We start from the raw sequence: 17,845 nt of genomic DNA, 5'->3' as shown, positions 1-17,845 counted from the left end.
ACCTTGAGATGCAATGATCATTACTAGGATGTACTATTAATGCACAGCGACAAGATAGGATGGCAACAGGCATAAGGAGCGGTGCATAATAATTTATATCTGTAGCAGTGTACATGAACTTGAGAGATGTAGTTTCAGGCTCTAGGAGTGATCTATAGTACTTAATAGTATCAGGCAGTGAACACAGACATGAGAGCAAACATCAGGCATGGTGAATGGAGTGTAGTAATTTGTATTTATAGCAGTGAGCAACATGAGAGCTGTAGTTCAGGCTTTAAGGAAACTCCATAGTACTTGATGAGAATAGGAATATACTCAGGCATGGAAGCAAAGCAACGAGCATGGAGAGCAGTGCAAAGTAATTGATATCTATAGCAATGAGCTTAAACATAAGAGCTGTAGTTGAGACTTCAGGAGGACTCCATAGCACTTGATAGCATTAGCAGTGAGCATAGGCATGAAAGCAGAGCGACAAGCATGGAGAGCAATGTATACTAATTGGTAACTATAGCAGTAAACTTTAATATGGGAGCTGTAGTTGAGACTTTAGCAGGACTCCATAGCACTTGATAGGAATAACAATAAACTCAGGCATGGAAGGAAAGCGACAGCTATGCAGAGCAATGCATAGTAATTGGTAACTATAGCAGAGTACTTGTGGTTGCAGATAGCTGGGCATGAATGAGCGTCCTGGGAGCCTGGACCTGGTTGATGTGAGGTTGTGCCTTGCAAGGAGTCCTGGTGGTCCAGTTGAGGAAGCTGGGACTCACTACAGGTGAGTCTGGAAGCCCAGCTGACAGTGGCATTCTGTCAGCAATAGAGGAACCCATACTGTCAGTGCTGGGGGTTTAAATAGGCCGCACAAGAGCGGACCAGGAAGTGCCACTAGGTGGCGCACCTCCATAACCACCGTGGAGCGCAAGGCTGCAGAGGAAGTGAGAGGAAACTCAGAGAGACGGATGTCAGTTGTAAGGGAAAGAACTAGCAACAGTAATACTTAATGTGAAGTTGCTAGCATGGCGTTACAGATTCAAGCCAAAGCAGTGTGCAGTGCCATGTTTGGCCTGAGGTGGGGGTCGCCGAAGCCGAGCAGAGCCGTTCGGAAATGCTCAGAAAACCTCGGAAATACTCTGTTTCCGAGCCTTTTCGAGTTCAGCCGAGCTGTACTGGGACTTTAACTAGGTCATGTCTGACACACGGGATAGGCTCTGGCCCTCGCCATCTCCCTCCGCCGGTTTGTCCCTATGGGTATCCTCTCTGGCGCCATTTCCACCCCTCTGACACTCAGTTCACTTGTCTCTCCACTACCCATCAGACGTTATCCTGGATTGACATGGCATTTGCCTCCTCTGACCTCCTGGGGGAGGTGGCGTCCACCGAGATTGTCTCACGTGGCATATCAGATCATGCCCCCCTGCTGGTCTCGATTCAGGTGGCTCCTCCTGGGGGTCAGAGGGTCTGGAGATTGTCCAGGTTTTGGGTGATGGAACTCAGAGATCCAGGAAGATATACCTGAGGAGTTGTGCAGCTTTTGGCAGTGGAATGGCGATTCCTCTGGACCATTGATAGTCTGGGATACATTTAAGGCCTGGTTAAGAGGGGAATACATTAAAAAAAATGCAGCTAGGAAGAGGGGATCTGTGCAGTCTCTCAGGCAGTTAGAGGATTAGGCCCTGGCGCAAGAGAGGTCGTATAATCAGTCACCCAGCACGGACACTTATCTTACCTGGCAACACACCCTCAGGGAACTGTCTCTGCTGAGAGTGGATCTTACTAAGAAATCCATGCTTGATAGTGCCCAATGGGTGTTTGAGTTTGGCGACAAGAATGGCAGACTTTTAGCATTGCTGGCCAAGGGTCAGTATGCCACCACACATATAGGCAGGTTGAAAGACGCAGATGGCACATTGACTTCTCCTGAGACCATTAATGCTAGATTCTTACGCTTCTGCCGGGACCTTTACTCCTCCAGGGTAACGTATACAGCTGAAAATCTGTCCCGAAGAGGAAGGAGGCACATCTGTCTCATCTGTGCCGCAAGTAACCCCTGCAAGTGCCCACCAGTGCCACCTATCAATGCCCACCAGTGCCGCCTAATCTGTGCCCATCGGTGCCTATCAGTGCAGCCTCATCAGCGTACATTAATGAAGGAGAAAAAATACCCGTTTGCAAAATTTTATAACAAAAGTAAAAAAATATAATGTTTTTTTTTTTTTTAATAATTGGTATTAAATTTGTTTTAACAAAAAATAAAAAAACACAGAGGTGATAAAATACCACCAAAAGAAATCTATTTTTGTGGGGAAAAAATTATAAAAATTTCATTTGGGTACAGTGTTGTATGACCGCGCAATTGTCATTCAAAGTGCGTCAGCACTGAAAGCTGAAAATATATATATATATCAGCGAACAGTTAAACTCTAAACAGTTAGGGCTCTTTCACACAGGCGGACCGTATGTCTGCTTTTTCATCCATCCGTGTACAGATGAAAAAGGGACATACATTGGTCCCTATGAGATTGCGGGTGTCAGCGGATGAACATCCGCTGACATCCAATTTCACCCGGTTCCGCAATCCTCAATTCTGCAGACGAAGGAAAACCCTATTTTTTCCATCCGTCTGCAGATCGGGTGAACACGGACAGACGGTCCGTGTTCATCCAATCCACCCATAGGGGAGAGCGGAGAAAAGACAGGGCAGTCCCTGCACAGTGTGCGGAGACAGCCCTGTCATCCGCCGGCTCAGCAAAGCGATCCCCGCTGACCAAGCGGAGGTTCACGGGGCGGATCATCACTGATCCGTCCCGTGTGAAAGAGGCCTTAAACATTAGCAACTTATTCTTGCAACATTGTATCAAGTGTTGCAGAAAAGAATAACATACTTTGAGAAACAACAGCGTCATTACCATATATATAGTACGCTGACATATAGTGAGAGTTCTGAGGATTGCAGTCAATAATCCAATCATCCCAATATACAGTTTAGCATATATCTTTTTTTCATTGATATTTTGATGTATGCTGACACCAAGCTGTGGGGCTGTGCCTCTAGAACTTGGTATTGTGTGCATTTGGTATTTTCTCTTTGGTTTATGCTAGTTAGGACAGTCCAGCTAGCCCCTCCCTGCTTTTCTCATGTTTCCTTATTAGTTTGAGCTCATTATAAGGGCTTAGGAAAGTCATTGCCTTCTTACACTTCAAAAGACAAGCAAAAAAAATGCCTCTGTACTTTTTTTTTTAAAGTACATTTGCACTATGCCGCGTACACACGACCGTTTTTCGGGATGTAAAAAATGACTTTTTTTAAAGGTCATTAAAAACGATCGTGTGTAGGCTCCAGAGCATTTTTCACGACGTAAAAAATGGGCATAAAAAATTTAGAACATGCTCTAAATTTTCACGTTGTTTTTAACATCGTAAAAAATGGTCGTGTGTGGGCTTTAACGACGTGAAAAAAAACATGCATGCTCAGAAGCAAGTTATGAGACGGGAGCGCTCGTTCTGGTAGAACTAGCGTTCGTAATGGAGATAGCACATTCATCACGCTGTAACAGACTGAAAAGCGCAAATCGTCTTTTACTAACACAAAATCAGCAAAAGCAGCCCCAAGGGTGGCGCCATCCTAATGGAACTTCCCCTTTTTTTCACGACCGTGTGTAGGCAAGGCCGGTTTAACAATAATCGGGTTGAAAAAAACTTTCTAGACCATTAAAAATGGTCGCGTGTACGCGGCATTAGATTCAACTTCTTGAAGAGTTAAGCTGGCTGGGGAATCTGCTAAGTCAGTAAATGTCCATACTGTCTGCACAGACTGGATCTAAGGAGGTACAGTATGTAATTGCACATTTCGGCAGTTGATACAGAACATAAACCGATTTGCAAAATAAATATTTTCACTGATCAGTGTAAAAAATAAATAAAAATCTGTTGTTATTTAATCTATGACAATAAAATATAACTTTCAAGGGTGTTAATACTTTTTATGTAAATAGATGTCTTATAATAAAGTTGAATAACACTTTTTACAAGTTTAGGCATTTAGTTATTACCTTTAACTGTAATGCTACAACATCACAGACCCACCAGAAGGGAAAATAAAAGCAGTTAAAGTACAGTGATATGTGCAGCAGCAGACTGGAGACAATATCGACCTCTGTAGGGAGAAGGGAAATTTACATAGTTAGTCAGGTTAAAAAAAAAGACATGCATTTCAAACAATAGATAAAATAAACAAGTAGAACCCTTTACCCAGAGCTGATCCAGAAGAAGACAGAAAAAAACCCTATAAAGCATGGTCCAATTTACTACAGTGGGCGGGGGAAATTGTTTCCGATTAAGGCATTCAAATATTTCCTGGATGCTCTCTGGTGTTATTACTTATCAATGTTAATATTCAGTAATATTTAGTGCATTTAGGAATGCATCTAGCTCTCTTTTTTTTTTTTTATATAAATCTACTGAACTGTCCTGAAAGAGTCTTTCTTGATGATATATCACGGGACACAGAGCCTGAGTTAATTACTTAGTGGGTTAGATAGTCACCACAGGTGATTGGACACTGGCAACCCTAATTACAAGGCAAGTTCCTCCCCTATATAACCCCTCCCATATGAAGAGCACCTCAGTTTCCTTTCTCCCTTCACCCCTGGCTGCCGCCATGATGGGAGAGCGCTTTGACTGTCAGATGGCAGGGGAAAGAGGGGGGGCATGGTTGCTAGTGCCCGTGATCGTTCACGGCTCTCCAGTGTGCAGATGCCAAGAGGCTTGTGTTTAAAAGCCCAGTGCCAGAGCCTTCCAATTGCCCTGGTCAAAAAGTGCCAAGACCGGAAAAGGGGGCGCCCGCCCCTTAAGAGCATAGGCCTGTATGACGGTCTGCCTGATCCACCGAGAAATGGTGGTCGACAAGACCGCCAGGCCCTTTTGCGGACCAGACACCGACACAAAAAGAGCGTCAGATCTCCGAAAGGGAGCCGCAGCAGGCAGGTACACCCGCCAAGTGCGTACCACGCCTAAAGTATGAAGCGCAACCTCCGTAGGGTGTGCCGGCCGAGGACATAAGGATGGAAGAACAAGGTCCTCATTCAGGCGAAAGGCCGAAACCACCTTCAGAAGAAGGGAAGGTTGCAGGCGCACCACCACCTAATCCTTATGGAGGATCAAGCATGGCGACTTGCAAGACAAGACCACCAACTCAGAAACCCTTCGGGCAGAAGTAATGGCCACTAAAAAGGCCATCTTCTGAGATAGTGTCAAGAGAAGAATCTCTCTGATGTTTCCAAAAGGAAGGTCCCTGAAGAACCGAGAGCACCAGAGTCAAAACTCATGGGGAAAAAGGTGGGCGAAGAGGAGGAAGTATATGACAAACCCCCTGCACAAAAAGGTACCCACCAGGGAATGGGCCGCAAAAAGACCACTGAAAAAACACAGCCAAGGCTGAAATCTGCCCCCAAACGGTGCTTTAAACAATTTTAAGATCCACTCCAATCTGTAAAAACAGCAGGACCCTGGACACCGAGTACGTCCGTGAACGTCACCCCATCTCTTCGCACCAAGAGATGTAGGCCTTCCAGGTGCGATGGTAGATCCTCCAGGAAGAAGACTACCGTGCTGGTTGAGATGACCAAGTCGAACAGACCCTGGTCTCTTAGAAACCTGGCTTCCAACAGCCATGTCGTGCAAGCCAGCGACTGTACAACAGGAGGAAGTATGGGACCTTAAGACAGAAGGTCCTCCCGCCCTGGCAACCGCCAGGGTACCAACACCACCAGGCACCCGAGATCGGTGTACCAAGGACGCAGAGGCCAATCTGGAGCAATTAGAATCATCGGTATCCCCTCAGCCTCCACTCTGTGGAGCAAGTCGAGGAAGCAACTGCAATGGAGGAAAGGCATAAAGTCACCACTACAGATCCCACAGGGCCACCAACGCGACTGATGCGTCTGTACAGGATCACTAGACCTGGCCACGAATGTCGACACCCTTGTGGTTAAGACGAGCGGCCAGGAGATCCATGCCCCGTGAGACTCACCTCCTGCAAGGGAGTTGAAACACCTCCAAGACCAGTCCTCCTGGTCCAGCATCTGGCGACTTCTGTAGTCTGCCTGCCAGTATTCCAGATGGTAGACTGAAGCCACGGCCGTGGTGTTGTCCGGCTGAATCCAGATCGGACGACCTTTCAACCTCCTCGACCACGAAGAGAGGCATAGCCTGATCGTCCAAAGTACTAGGACAATGCTCGGTAGAGAGGATTTACCGCACCTGGTTTGACAGACTCACACAGGACATCCCCGGACCCTCTTATGTCTAAAATCATCCTATGTCCACTAGGGGCAGAGGATGACTGAGAAATCATATCTTCTATTTGTTATCATCCATTATAGAAATTAGTATTGGAAACATAACTGGTCGGATCATGCCCCAGCTAAAGAGATGACAGCATATCTTCAAGTAAATGATACACCAGAGAGTAATCCGTGTATGGTCTGGGAGGCACACAAGGCTGTGATTAGAGGGATTCTGATCAAACATGGATCAATATTGAAGAAAAAACGGGAGAAACAGGCCAGAGACCAACTAGAGGAGATCCAAGCATTGGAAATGTGTCATAAAAAGACACAGATACCCTCTGTAGGTAGGAAACTGGGTCACTTGAGGAGACAACTATCTGAGATCCTACGCTTTAAAGCCAGGGCTATAATACAACGAGGAAAAAAGGTAAATTACGAATTGGGAGATAAATGTAGTAGACTGTTGGCAGGAAAAATGAAAGAAAAGAATAGATCAACCTATATATCTCAAATAAAAGAGAGAGATGGAAAATTAATACAAACACCCAAAGAAATCGCCCAGATGTTCGGGAAATACTAATCTGCTCTATATAACTTGACACATGTTTCCACCCCCCGGTCTACTATAGAAGAATATCTTGTCTCAGCAGGCCTTACTAGGCTGCCCTCTCCAACCCGTCGTAATTTAGACAGTCCTATTTCCGTGGAAGAATTGATTGAAATATTAAAAACTGTTAAATCTGGAAAATCCCCAGGACCAGACGGTTTCAGTATAAGTTATTATAAGGAATGTTCCGAGATATTAGGTAAGCAAATGACAAAGGCCTTTGATGCGGTGGGTCTGACCCCCGCATTCCCCTCGGATACTCTTCGAGCTCATATGACGGTAATCCCAAAAGAGGGGAAGGATCCGGCAGAGTGTGGAAGTTATAGACCCATCTCATTACTTAATACGGATTTAAAACTTTTTACTAAAATACTTGCAGTCAGACTTAAACCATGGCTTTCACAATTAGTGGATTTAGACCAAGTAGGATTTATTCCTACAAGAGAAGGGAGAGACAACACGACAAGAGTTCTTAATCTGATCCATCAGGCTAACGACACAAATATACCTTGTGTGTTTTTGAACACCGATGCTGAGAAAGCATTTGATAGGGTTAACTGGTAGTTCCCTTTTGAGGTGCTGAAGCAGGTGGGCCTGGGGGAAAAATGGTCAACTGGATTACAGGTGCCTATGCGACCCCACAGGCTGCAGTAAAAGTAAATGGTGTTCTTTCAGAACCCTTCAGCATCTCGAATGGCACTCGCCAGGGTTGCCCCCTTTCACCTCTTCTCTTTGCATTGTCATTGGAACCCTTGTTGAATAAAATTAGTCAAAACCCAGATATACGGGGAGTTCAGGTTGGAGAGACTATCCATAAGGTCTCGGCATATGCGGACGATTTATTGTTCTCTATGTCATACCCACATACCTCCCTCCCTAATTTGTTGGGAGAGATTGAGAATTACGGTACTCTATCCAACCTAAAAATAAATCATACTAAATCTGAAGCCATGAGTGTGGCAATAACGCCCTCCCCTTGTAATACTATTCAATCAAACTTTGGCTTTAAATGGGGAACAGCACTTAAGTACCTGGGTATAAATATACCATCAAAAGAGAAGGGTACCTTTAAGATACATTTTCCACCAATATACAACTTAATACGATCACTTCTTGATAAGTGGCGACACGGCCTCCACTCGTGGTTTGGCCATATTAATATAATTAAAATGTCCGAAAAGGTTGTATTTACTTCAAGCACTGCCAATCATGATCCCCGTGACGTTCCTGCGCCAGATACGTAGTCTTTTTATGAACTTTATATGGGCAGGAAAACGCCCAAGGATCAAACAAGATTTGTTGACTATACCCAAGTGCTTCGGTGGGATGGCAGTCCCCGATATATTTAAGTACTACAAAGCGGTACATCTCAGGAGATTGGTGTAGACATACTGAGAAAGTCCATATATATATATATATATATATATATATATATATATATATATATATATATATATATATAAAATCTTTTTCTGGGCGATAGTTATTTTGGGTTTGCGGTACTAGCAGCCGCTGCCATTCTATCCCCCGGTCCCTCTCTTTCCAGGTCCTGCTGGGATTGCTTGATTCTATTCGCTGCGAACGCTGGAAGGAAGCGCTAGCCCGTGAGCAGCAACACTAGGGAAAAGTTCTCCCCTCCAACCGGGAAAGGTACTGGTCGCAGTATGGATTGCGGGTGCTTTTGTTGGGAGAAAAAACGCACAAGGAACAAACAGCTGAATTAAGCAGGTTGGTCTGGGCAGAGATGCGGCTGAGTGAGATCTACAGAGCCCTTTAGTGGCATGTATCCCAAGCATGTTCCTGGATAGCGGATGACAGCCCAACGGAAGGCTTAAGCTACGGCGGCCTGGGACTGTTGTATGTGAAGCTGACAGGGGTGTGGTGGTTGGATGAAATCATGGATTTCAGAGAAGGGCTACTGAACGTCTCGGAAGTGCACTGGGCACTGGAAGATATAGAGTTTCTGGCCATTCAGGAATGGGAGCTGGAGATCGCCTACAAACGGCTACTAGACTCTGCTCAGCGCCAGGGCTAGGCTCCCTTTGAGAGGAAGAAAAAAAAAATGTGAGGTAAGCTGTGAGGTAAAATTTGTGAGGAGAACGGCGCCGCGCGCCGTAGGAATCAGCTCTAGAGGCCAAAGGCTCAGCCAAGATGGCCACCAAACGCTGCATATGGAGCCTGATACAGCTACAGGAAAATGGCCGACCGCAATAGTAATCTGTACCATAGCACGGCTACAACAAAATGGCCGCCAATGAGATTTTCAATAGAAACTGATAATCACCCAAAAAATGGCGGCAAAACGCAGCATTTTAAAAAGTGAAAGCCTAAAGAGGATACACAGTGTCCAAAGCATAGGTCAGACGCACAGTCCCCTCAGTAAGGTCCCCCCCCCCCCGACAGCAGCAATGTAATACAGCAGAGGGAAAAGGAGCAGGGAAGGGAGGATAGGAGGACCCCCAAACCCCAGGAATGCTCAGTCGTACCACCCCACTTAAGCGGGAGGGATTGTACTTACCCGTCCACGCAAGGACCTACTGATGCATTCAAGACATGCATACAACCGCGTTGGAGGTAGCTGTCGGCCCGGTCCACTGTGAGTGAGACAACACCACAGCCCTCCTCCCTGCAGTATGCAGCCTCAGTTTCATCTGCCTAGCAAAGGAGAAGGACGTATGGCTCCCTTTGGGCCCAGCGCCCTGAGGAAAATTTTTATTTTATTTAATTTTATTTTTTCTTTAAAGAATCTTCTATCAACTGTCGGCTGAGAGACAGGCTGGATATATAGATCTTTGTAGTCTACTCAGTCCGGCCAGCGAGCGTGAGCACACCTTTGCAAAGAGGCTGGGTCTGCCACGACATGCCTCATGACTCCTAGGGTGGCCGGTGAGCTTTGCGCTGCGCAGATTCATTTATATTTTTCTCAGGTTTCACACTAAGCCAAGTGTAACTGTAACTGTGTGAAACAAACAGAGAGGAGAGAGAGAGGAGCTGTCAGCTCGATGTTGGGGCTGGGCGGGACCCAGCAACTAAATTACACCAGCCAATGATTGGGCTGCTTTAGAAAGGGGGTGGGGCCACATACACGTAGCGGCCCGCCCAGATACCATCCCACTGGCTGGTGTAATATAGCTGCTGGGTCCCGCCCAACCTGGCCGGGTCCCGCCCACCCCCGACATCATGCATAGCTCACTCTCTCTCACTCTTGTGCTAGTTTTCCAGGAAGGGAGGGTGGTGAGTCATAAGAGGGCCAATGAGAGCTGAAGAGCTGGAGGTGAGCCTTTGTCTGTCTGTGTAAATTCAGGAAGTGAACAGGCAGCAGCTTCAGCTGGCCACAATTAACATGGTTGCAGCTAGACTCAGTGGAGGGAGATTTATGCAGACTATTTGGCAAGTACAGAATCACAGTATATATAAAATAATAGAGGTTGACTGATATGGGTTTTTCTCTGGCCGATGCCGATATTTAGAAATTGGGACGGCCGATGGCCGATATATGATGCCGATTGTTGTGGCCGATATTTAAAAAAAAAAAATAATAAAAAAAAAAAAAAAAAAAACCTCACCCACTCCACTCCTTCCTGCTTACTCCTGTCACTCTAGCACACACTTGATGTCCTCAGTACAGATGGCACTGGTTTTGAACTGACAGATGGCACTATTGGCACTGTTAGGTGGCACTGGTTGGCATTGGCAGGTGGCACTGGTTTGGAACTGACAGATGGCACTGATTGGCACTAGCAGGTGGCACTGGTTTGGAACTGACAGATGGCACTGGTTTGGAACTGACAGATGGCACTATTAGCACTGGAAGGTGGCACTGGTTTGGAACTGACAGATGGCACTATTGGCACTGGCAGATGGCACTGGTTTGGAACTAAAAGATGGCACTAGTTTGGGACAGATGGCACTGGCAGGTGGCACTGATTGGCAGTGGCACTGGCAATTGAAACTGGCACTGGCAGGTGGCACTGATTGGCGGTGGCACTCTCTCGCACTGGCGGGTGACACTGGTTGGCACTGGCAGGTGACACTGGTTGGCGGCACAGGCAGGTTTCACACTAAGCCGAGTGTAACCGTATTTTCCGGCGTATAAGACGACTTTCTGGATGCAAAAAAATGCATCCAAAGTCGGGGGTCGTCTTATACGCCGGGTACAGTCTCAGTACTCACTTTTTTCCCAGCGCTGACAGTGTCCCATGCTGCGATCGCGATCGAGAAGGATTTCAAAGCCGCGCCTTCACTGCAGAGTGTTCTGTGATAGGATGAACAAAAATCTTCCCAGCAGCGCCTCTGTTCTTTGTTCCTCCTATCACAGATGCCTTCTCATCCTCGGACGAGATGAGAAGACGTCCGTGATAGGCGGGAAACATAACAGAGGCGCTGCTGGGAAGATTTTTATTCATCCTATCACAGAACACTCTGCAGTGAAGGCGCGGCTTTGAAATCCTTCACGATCGCGATCGCAGCATGGGGGACTGTCAGCGCTGGGGAAAAAAGTGAGTGTTAATGCACTGGGGGGGGCAACAAGTTCAGGCACAGTGGGGGCAAGTGATGGCAATGTGGGGGCATGTAATGGCACAATGGCAATGTGGGGGCATGTAATGGCACAATGGCAATGTGGGGGCATGTAATGTAATGGCACAGTCTGGGCATGTAATGTAATGGCACAGTGAGTAATGTAATGGCACAGTGAGTAATGTAATGGCACAGTGAGTAATGTAATGGCACAGTGAGTAATGTAATGGCACAGTGAGTAATGTAATGTAATGGCACAGTGAGTAATGTAATGTAATGGCACAGTGAGTAATGTAATGTAATGGCACAGTGAGATTTGAAAAAGCCTGTTATTGTCAGCGGTTCTGGCTACCCCTCAGCTTCCAGAAAGACAGTAAGAAGGGGGTAGTCTTATACAGTGAGTATATCCCAAAATCAAAATTTTTCCTGGAAAATTAGGGGGTCGTCTTATACGCCGGAAAATACGGTAACTGTGTAAAACTAACAGAGAGGAGAGAGAGATGAGCTGTCAGCTCGATGTCAAGGGTGGTCGGGACTCAGCAGCTAAATTACACCAATCAATGATTGGGCTGCTTTAGAAAGGGGGTGGGGCCACATACACATAGCGGCCTGCCCAGATACCATCCCATTGGCTGGTGTAATATAGCTGCTGGGTCCCACTCAACCTGGCCGGGTCCCGCCCACCCCCGAAATCGAGCTGACAGCTCCTCTCTGTTACTTGTCAGTTTCACACACTCAGCACGGCGCTTGATGCTGCCAGAGCCACGGGAGACCCGATCTATGATCTGCCACCTCCAGCGCCCAGCCACAGACTGGAACGAAGCCGTAAACGGCTTTGATCCAGTCTATTCAATGTAAACACAGAAGCGACGTCACAACGTCACTTCCTGTTTACTCGGCTGCCAATGGCACCGGATTTAAAAAAATATACAGTATTCTTCAGTATTTTCGGCGATCTGAATACTTCCATAAAGAGTACCCGTCACCGCCTATTACTGTCACAAGGGATGTTTGCATTCCTTGTGACAGCAATAAAGGTGATCATTTGTATTTATTTTTTAAAAACACAATTTAATATTATTAAAAATAAATAAAAGAAATGATAATAAAAATAATAAGAAAAATTAAAGCGCCCCCGTAAGCTCGCGCAGCAAAGAAAATGAAATTGGTCGCGCCTGCATATGTAAACGGTTTTCAAATCACACATGTGAGGTATCGCCGCGATCGTCAGAGCGAGAGCAATAATTCTAGCACTAGACCCCCTCTGTAACTCTTACCTGGTAACTTTTAAAAAAATAAAATAGAAATTAAAGGGCCGCCTATGGAGATTTTTTAGGTACAGTTGTTTGTCGCCATTCCACAGTGCGTGAAATTATAAAGCATGAAATGTTTGGTATCTATTTACTCGGCGTAACATCAGCTTTCATGTTTTTTAAATTCATGAAAGTAAATTTTTCCCAAAAAGGTGCGTTTAATCACTTCAATACCGGGCTTTTATACCCACCTCAATACCGGGCCTATTCTGGCACTTCTCTCCTACATGTACAAATTATCATTCTTTTGCTAGAAAATTACGCAGAACCCCCAAACGTTATATATATATGTTTTTTTAGCAGACACCCTAGGGAATAAAATGGCGGTCATTGCAATGTTTTATCTTGCACGGTATTTGCGCAATAATTTTTCAAACGCCTTTTTTTTTGGAAAAAAAATGTTTCTTGAATTAAAAAAATAACAAAACAGTACAGTTAGCCCAATTGTTTTGTAAAATATGAAAGATTATGTTACACCGAGTAAATAGATACCTAACATGTCACGCTTTAAAATTGCGCACACTCATTGAATGGCGCCAAACTTCGGTACTTAAAAATCTCCATAGGTAACGCTTTGAAATTTTTTACAGGTTACCAGTTTAGATTTACAGAGGAGATCTAGTGCTAGAATTGTTGCTGGCATCAATGCAAACATCCCTTGTAATAGGAAATGTGTGTGACAGGTCCTCTTTATGGAGAGATGCGGGGTCAATAAGACCCCACATCTCTCCTCCAGGCTGGAAAGCATGAGATCGGTGAAAAAAATTTCACCGATCTCATGATCAGTGTTGCTCACTAGCCGCAATCGCTGCTTTGTTTACTTACGGGTACCCGGGTGTGACGTCATCACATCGCACCCGGGCCTCCGACTGTCATAGAGATGACTGGTGACCATCTGGTGACCATCTGCGCTGGACGATTCCTTCTCCGGGCCCCTGATGGCACGGGAGAGCCCGGAGAAGCACCAGATGGCGGCGGGAGGGGGGTATGTCCCCTCCCGCCGTCTATAAGAATGATCAAGCGGCGGAACCACCGCTATGATCATTATTATGGTGCGCAGGATCGCCGGCTGAAGACATGGATATCTGAATGATGCCTCTAGCTGCAGGCATCATTCAGATATCCCCCCGCAAAGCCCAGGACGTCATATGACGTCCACCCAGGATGGGAGATTCCATCTTAGGGTGACCACGTGTCCCGGATTGCCCGGGACAGTCCCGCATTTTGCAGGTCTGTCCCGGGCACATTCATTCCAGGACAATACAGTGTCCCGGAATGAAACTGACACAACCACCCCCCGGGCCAATCTGATGCCCCCCAAAAAAAGCCGCCACATCACCGTTTTACTCACTGACAATACTTGTCCTGGCCGGGAATGCCTGGAGGAGCACAATCCCGCCCCCTTCTTGTGATTAGAGAAATCATAAATCCCGCCTCTTGTGTCCAATCACTGTGCTGTGATTCGTTTTTTTTCCCCGCTTTTGGGAAGGGAGGGTGTCCCTGAATGGTAGTTTGGAAATGTGGTCACCCTATCCCATCTGTGGACGTCATATGACGATGGGCCGGTATTGAAGTGGTTAAAACACCGCTGCAAATACTGTGTGACATAAAATATTGCAAAATCGCCATTTTATTCTCTAGATTCTCTGCTAAAATATCTATAATGTTTGGGGGTTCTAAGTAATTTTCTAGCAAAAAATACGGATTTTAACTTGTAAACACAAATACCTAGATTCATAGACGCCGCCGCAACTTTAAGGCGGCGTAGCGTATCGTATTTTTACGCTACGCCGCCTTAAGTCAGAGAGGCAAGTACTGTATTCACAAAGTACTTGCCTCCTAACTTACGGCGGCGTAGCGTAAATGCGGCCGGCGTAAGCGCACCTAATTCAAATGAGGATGGGGGGGGCGTGTTTTATGTTAATTACTGGTGACCCGACGTGATTGACGTTTTTTTTACGAACGGCGCATGCGCCGTCCGTGTACATATCCCAGTGTGCATTGCTCCAAAGTATGCCGCAAGGACGTATTGGTTTCGACGTGAACGTTAATTACGTCCAGCCCCATTCACGGACGACTTACGCAAACAACGTGAAATTTTCTAATTTTGACGCGGGAACGACGGCCATACTTAACATTGACTAGGCCAACTAGGGGCAGCTTTATCTTTATGCGGCGTATCTCTTACGGAAACGGCGTATCTTTACTGCGACGGGCGCACGTACGTTTGTCATCTAGTCATTTACATATTCTACGCCGAACTCAACGGAAGCGCCACCTAGCGGCCAGCCTAAATATTGCACCTTAAGATACGACGGCGCAGGCTGTCGTATCTTAGCTAGGTTTAAGTGTATCTCAGTTTGAGAATACACTTAAAGTTAGGACGGCGCAGATTCCAAGTTAGGTCGGCGTATCTACTGAAATAGGCTTAGGCATGAAAGGGTTAAGATGAACAACTGTTAGGTTTTGTTTATAATTGACAGCATCATCTGCAGTTCTGAAAGAAATGATGTTACACAAAGTAATGATCATTGTTCCTCACCACAAGCCTCTGTCAGTTCATCCCTTTGTGACATGGTCCTCCTAACATCAATAAATATATTTCGTGCCGCGGAATCCAGCTGTCGCCTAACCGGACCGGGAAGCGCCATCTGGAACTCAAAATACAGGCCCGTTTTCTACATTGGCAATCGCCATGGAAACCGACGCGGAAATCACTGCGCATGCTCGCATTCCCATTTAGCCGAAGTGAAGCCGTTGGGAAAAAAAGCAGGCGTGGCCTGCATGAAAGAAATCTCATATACACGGAACGTAGGGGTAAATCTAAGTGAGGTCAGAGAAGGGACGTAAAGTAGCTACTATTGGTAGTATCCAGGCACGTGGGAAGAGGAGGCGTGGTATGACGTAAATAGGACGCAGGTCCCGGAAGAAGATATTGGAACGCACAACTCGTAGGTTCTGTTGAAACGCACTACCCGGAAGTAAATTAGGCTTGCAGGAAGTACTGGATACGCTCTTTTCTCGGAGAGTATAGAGCGGAGACGCGAGGGAAGTTGCTGGAGGTAAATATATGGAAGTATTAAAATGTGAATTGCAAGCTTAGGTTCTCGGTGTCACGTTAGTTTTCCTGGAGTTGTCGGCTGCACCTATAGTGAACATTTGGTTTGAAAAGAGTTGACAGATTCTCTTTATTTTAGTTTATGGGATGGATAAACAAACTCTAGTCAGTGTGCCTGGGGGGAAGGGGGGTTGAACTAACACTTTTAGCCAGAAGTGTTAAACTACTTTAAAAAAATGTAACTGGCCAAGAGCTGTGCCAGCAGAAAAAGATTGTTAGTACTTAAATGTTCTGTTATTTATTGTTAATTTTCTGAAAATCTTTTTAGTGTAACTCAATTTGCAGAACACTCTCCCTGTGGTGCAGTGTTACAGATTATTTACAGGGTACATTCATAAACGAACAGCATTGCATTCCCACACTGATGCGTTTCTTTCTTTTCACTTGGTGCCAGTCACAACTAAACCGAGAGCTGCTGCACATTAAACCCCAGTTGTCCGTTCCAGCTGCAGTAGAGGGTGATGTGGCGCAACATTCAGCGCATCAGACAGCTCACTTTTTTTATTTTATCTCACCTTATTTTACACTCCGCTTTATTTGATGTGTACAAAAGTGACACTAAGCCTAGGTTCACACTGACAGTGGGAATGAAATCGTGCGCGTTCAGTTGAACGCGCACAATTTCACCTTCCGCATGTCAGTCCGACTTTTGGGGGCGATTTCAGAGACATCTGTGCGAGTTCCTGCACAAATGTCTATACAAATCGCACCCCAAAGTTGCCAAAAGTAGTAAAGAAAATACTTTTGGAAATCGGTGCAGCACCACACCGATTCGGATGGTGCCATTGCTGGCAGTTGCTGTAGATTTGGCATGCGGTTTGGCATGTCAAATTGCATCAATGTGAACCTGGGCTTCATGTCATTGCACAGCAGCACAATACGCTGCACTGATTGTACCATGACATGGGATCCTGTCCTAGTGCAAAAAACGATAGGATGCCTGCGTTTTATTGCAGATCGCTGCAGTGCAGCTCCGGACTGCTTTTCACTGTGAACAGAATTCACAGAAAACCGTGCGGAAAAATGCCGGTCACCACAGTAGTATGAATTGAACCTTTTTTCTCTTTCGTTCATGGACGGACACAGCACTCTCTTGACAAAGTGGGTGTTCAGCCTTCAACCAGGAGAGGACTAGGCAGAAAACAGTTCAGCCTTCAACCAGGAGAGGACTAGGCAGAAAACAGGTTAATGTTTAAACACATCAAACAAACTGTACAGTACCGCCCCGGGGGCGGGCCCTCTAGGTCAGGGTTTGACAAATTTGCTTGGAATCTAGGAGCCAGCTAAAAAAAAGTTAGAAGCCAGAAAACGCGCCCCGTCCCGCCAAGCTCGCGCGCAGAAGCGAACGCATACATGAGTAGTGCTCCCACATATGTAAACGGTATTCAAACCACACATGTGAGGTATGGTCGCAATTGGTAAAGCGAGAGCAATAATTATAGCCCTATACCCCTTTCACACTGAAGTGTTTTTACAGTGTTTTAGCGTTAAAAATAGAGCTATTAAAACGCTTATAAAACGCTCTCCATGCATGTCAATGGACCCTGCATCTTTGGAGCAGATTTTGGACGCTGAAAAAAACGCTCCAAAAACGCCCCTCTCCATTGAAATGAATTGCAAGCGCTGTAAATACGCCTTACCCTTTCACACTGGCACTGCAAAAACACTCTAAAACTTTAGGGTCTTAGCCATGCTTTACCACCACATTGGGATTGCAGATGAGGCTACACTCGAATAACGCTCGAAAAAAAGCCCCAGTGTGAAAGGGGCCCAACTCAAAACATGCAACCTGTAGATTTTTTTAAACGTCGCCTATGGAGATTTTAAAGGGTAAAAGTTTGTCGCCATTCCACGAGAAAACGCCATTTTGAAGCGTGACATGTTGGGTATCAATTTACTCGGCGTAACATTATCTTTCACAATATAAAAAAAATTGGACTAACTTTACTGTTGTCTTATTTTTTAATTAAAAAAAGTGTATTTTTTACCAAAAAAAGTGCGC

General features: G+C 45.8%; 2 protein-coding genes across 2 annotated transcripts in view; one reads left to right on the top strand and one right to left on the bottom strand.

The window, feature by feature from the left end:
• Positions 1 to 15,550, bottom strand: part of TMEM17 (transmembrane protein 17) — a 35,442-nt gene extending 19,892 nt beyond the window's left edge. The window contains exons 1-2 of the mRNA XM_040320807.1: positions 15,268 to 15,550; positions 4,050 to 4,153 (exon numbers count right to left, since the gene is read on the bottom strand). Coding sequence (XP_040176741.1) covers positions 4,050 to 4,153; positions 15,268 to 15,376 — 213 coding nt within the window. The 5' untranslated portion in view covers positions 15,377 to 15,550. The remainder of the gene's footprint in view (positions 1 to 4,049; positions 4,154 to 15,267) is intronic.
• A 34-nt stretch (positions 15,551 to 15,584) lies between these two features.
• LOC120909133 overlaps positions 15,585 to 17,845 on the top strand; it is a 62,022-nt gene continuing 59,761 nt past the window's right edge. Inside the window, exon 1 of the mRNA XM_040320806.1 lies at positions 15,585 to 15,787. The gene's annotated coding sequence lies outside the window, so the exon portion shown is untranslated. The remainder of the gene's footprint in view (positions 15,788 to 17,845) is intronic.

This window comes from Rana temporaria, chromosome 8, assembly GCF_905171775.1.
Source record: "Rana temporaria chromosome 8, aRanTem1.1, whole genome shotgun sequence".
NCBI lineage: Eukaryota > Metazoa > Chordata > Amphibia > Anura > Ranidae > Rana > Rana temporaria.
This window is presented reverse-complemented; position numbering and strand designations above follow the sequence as displayed.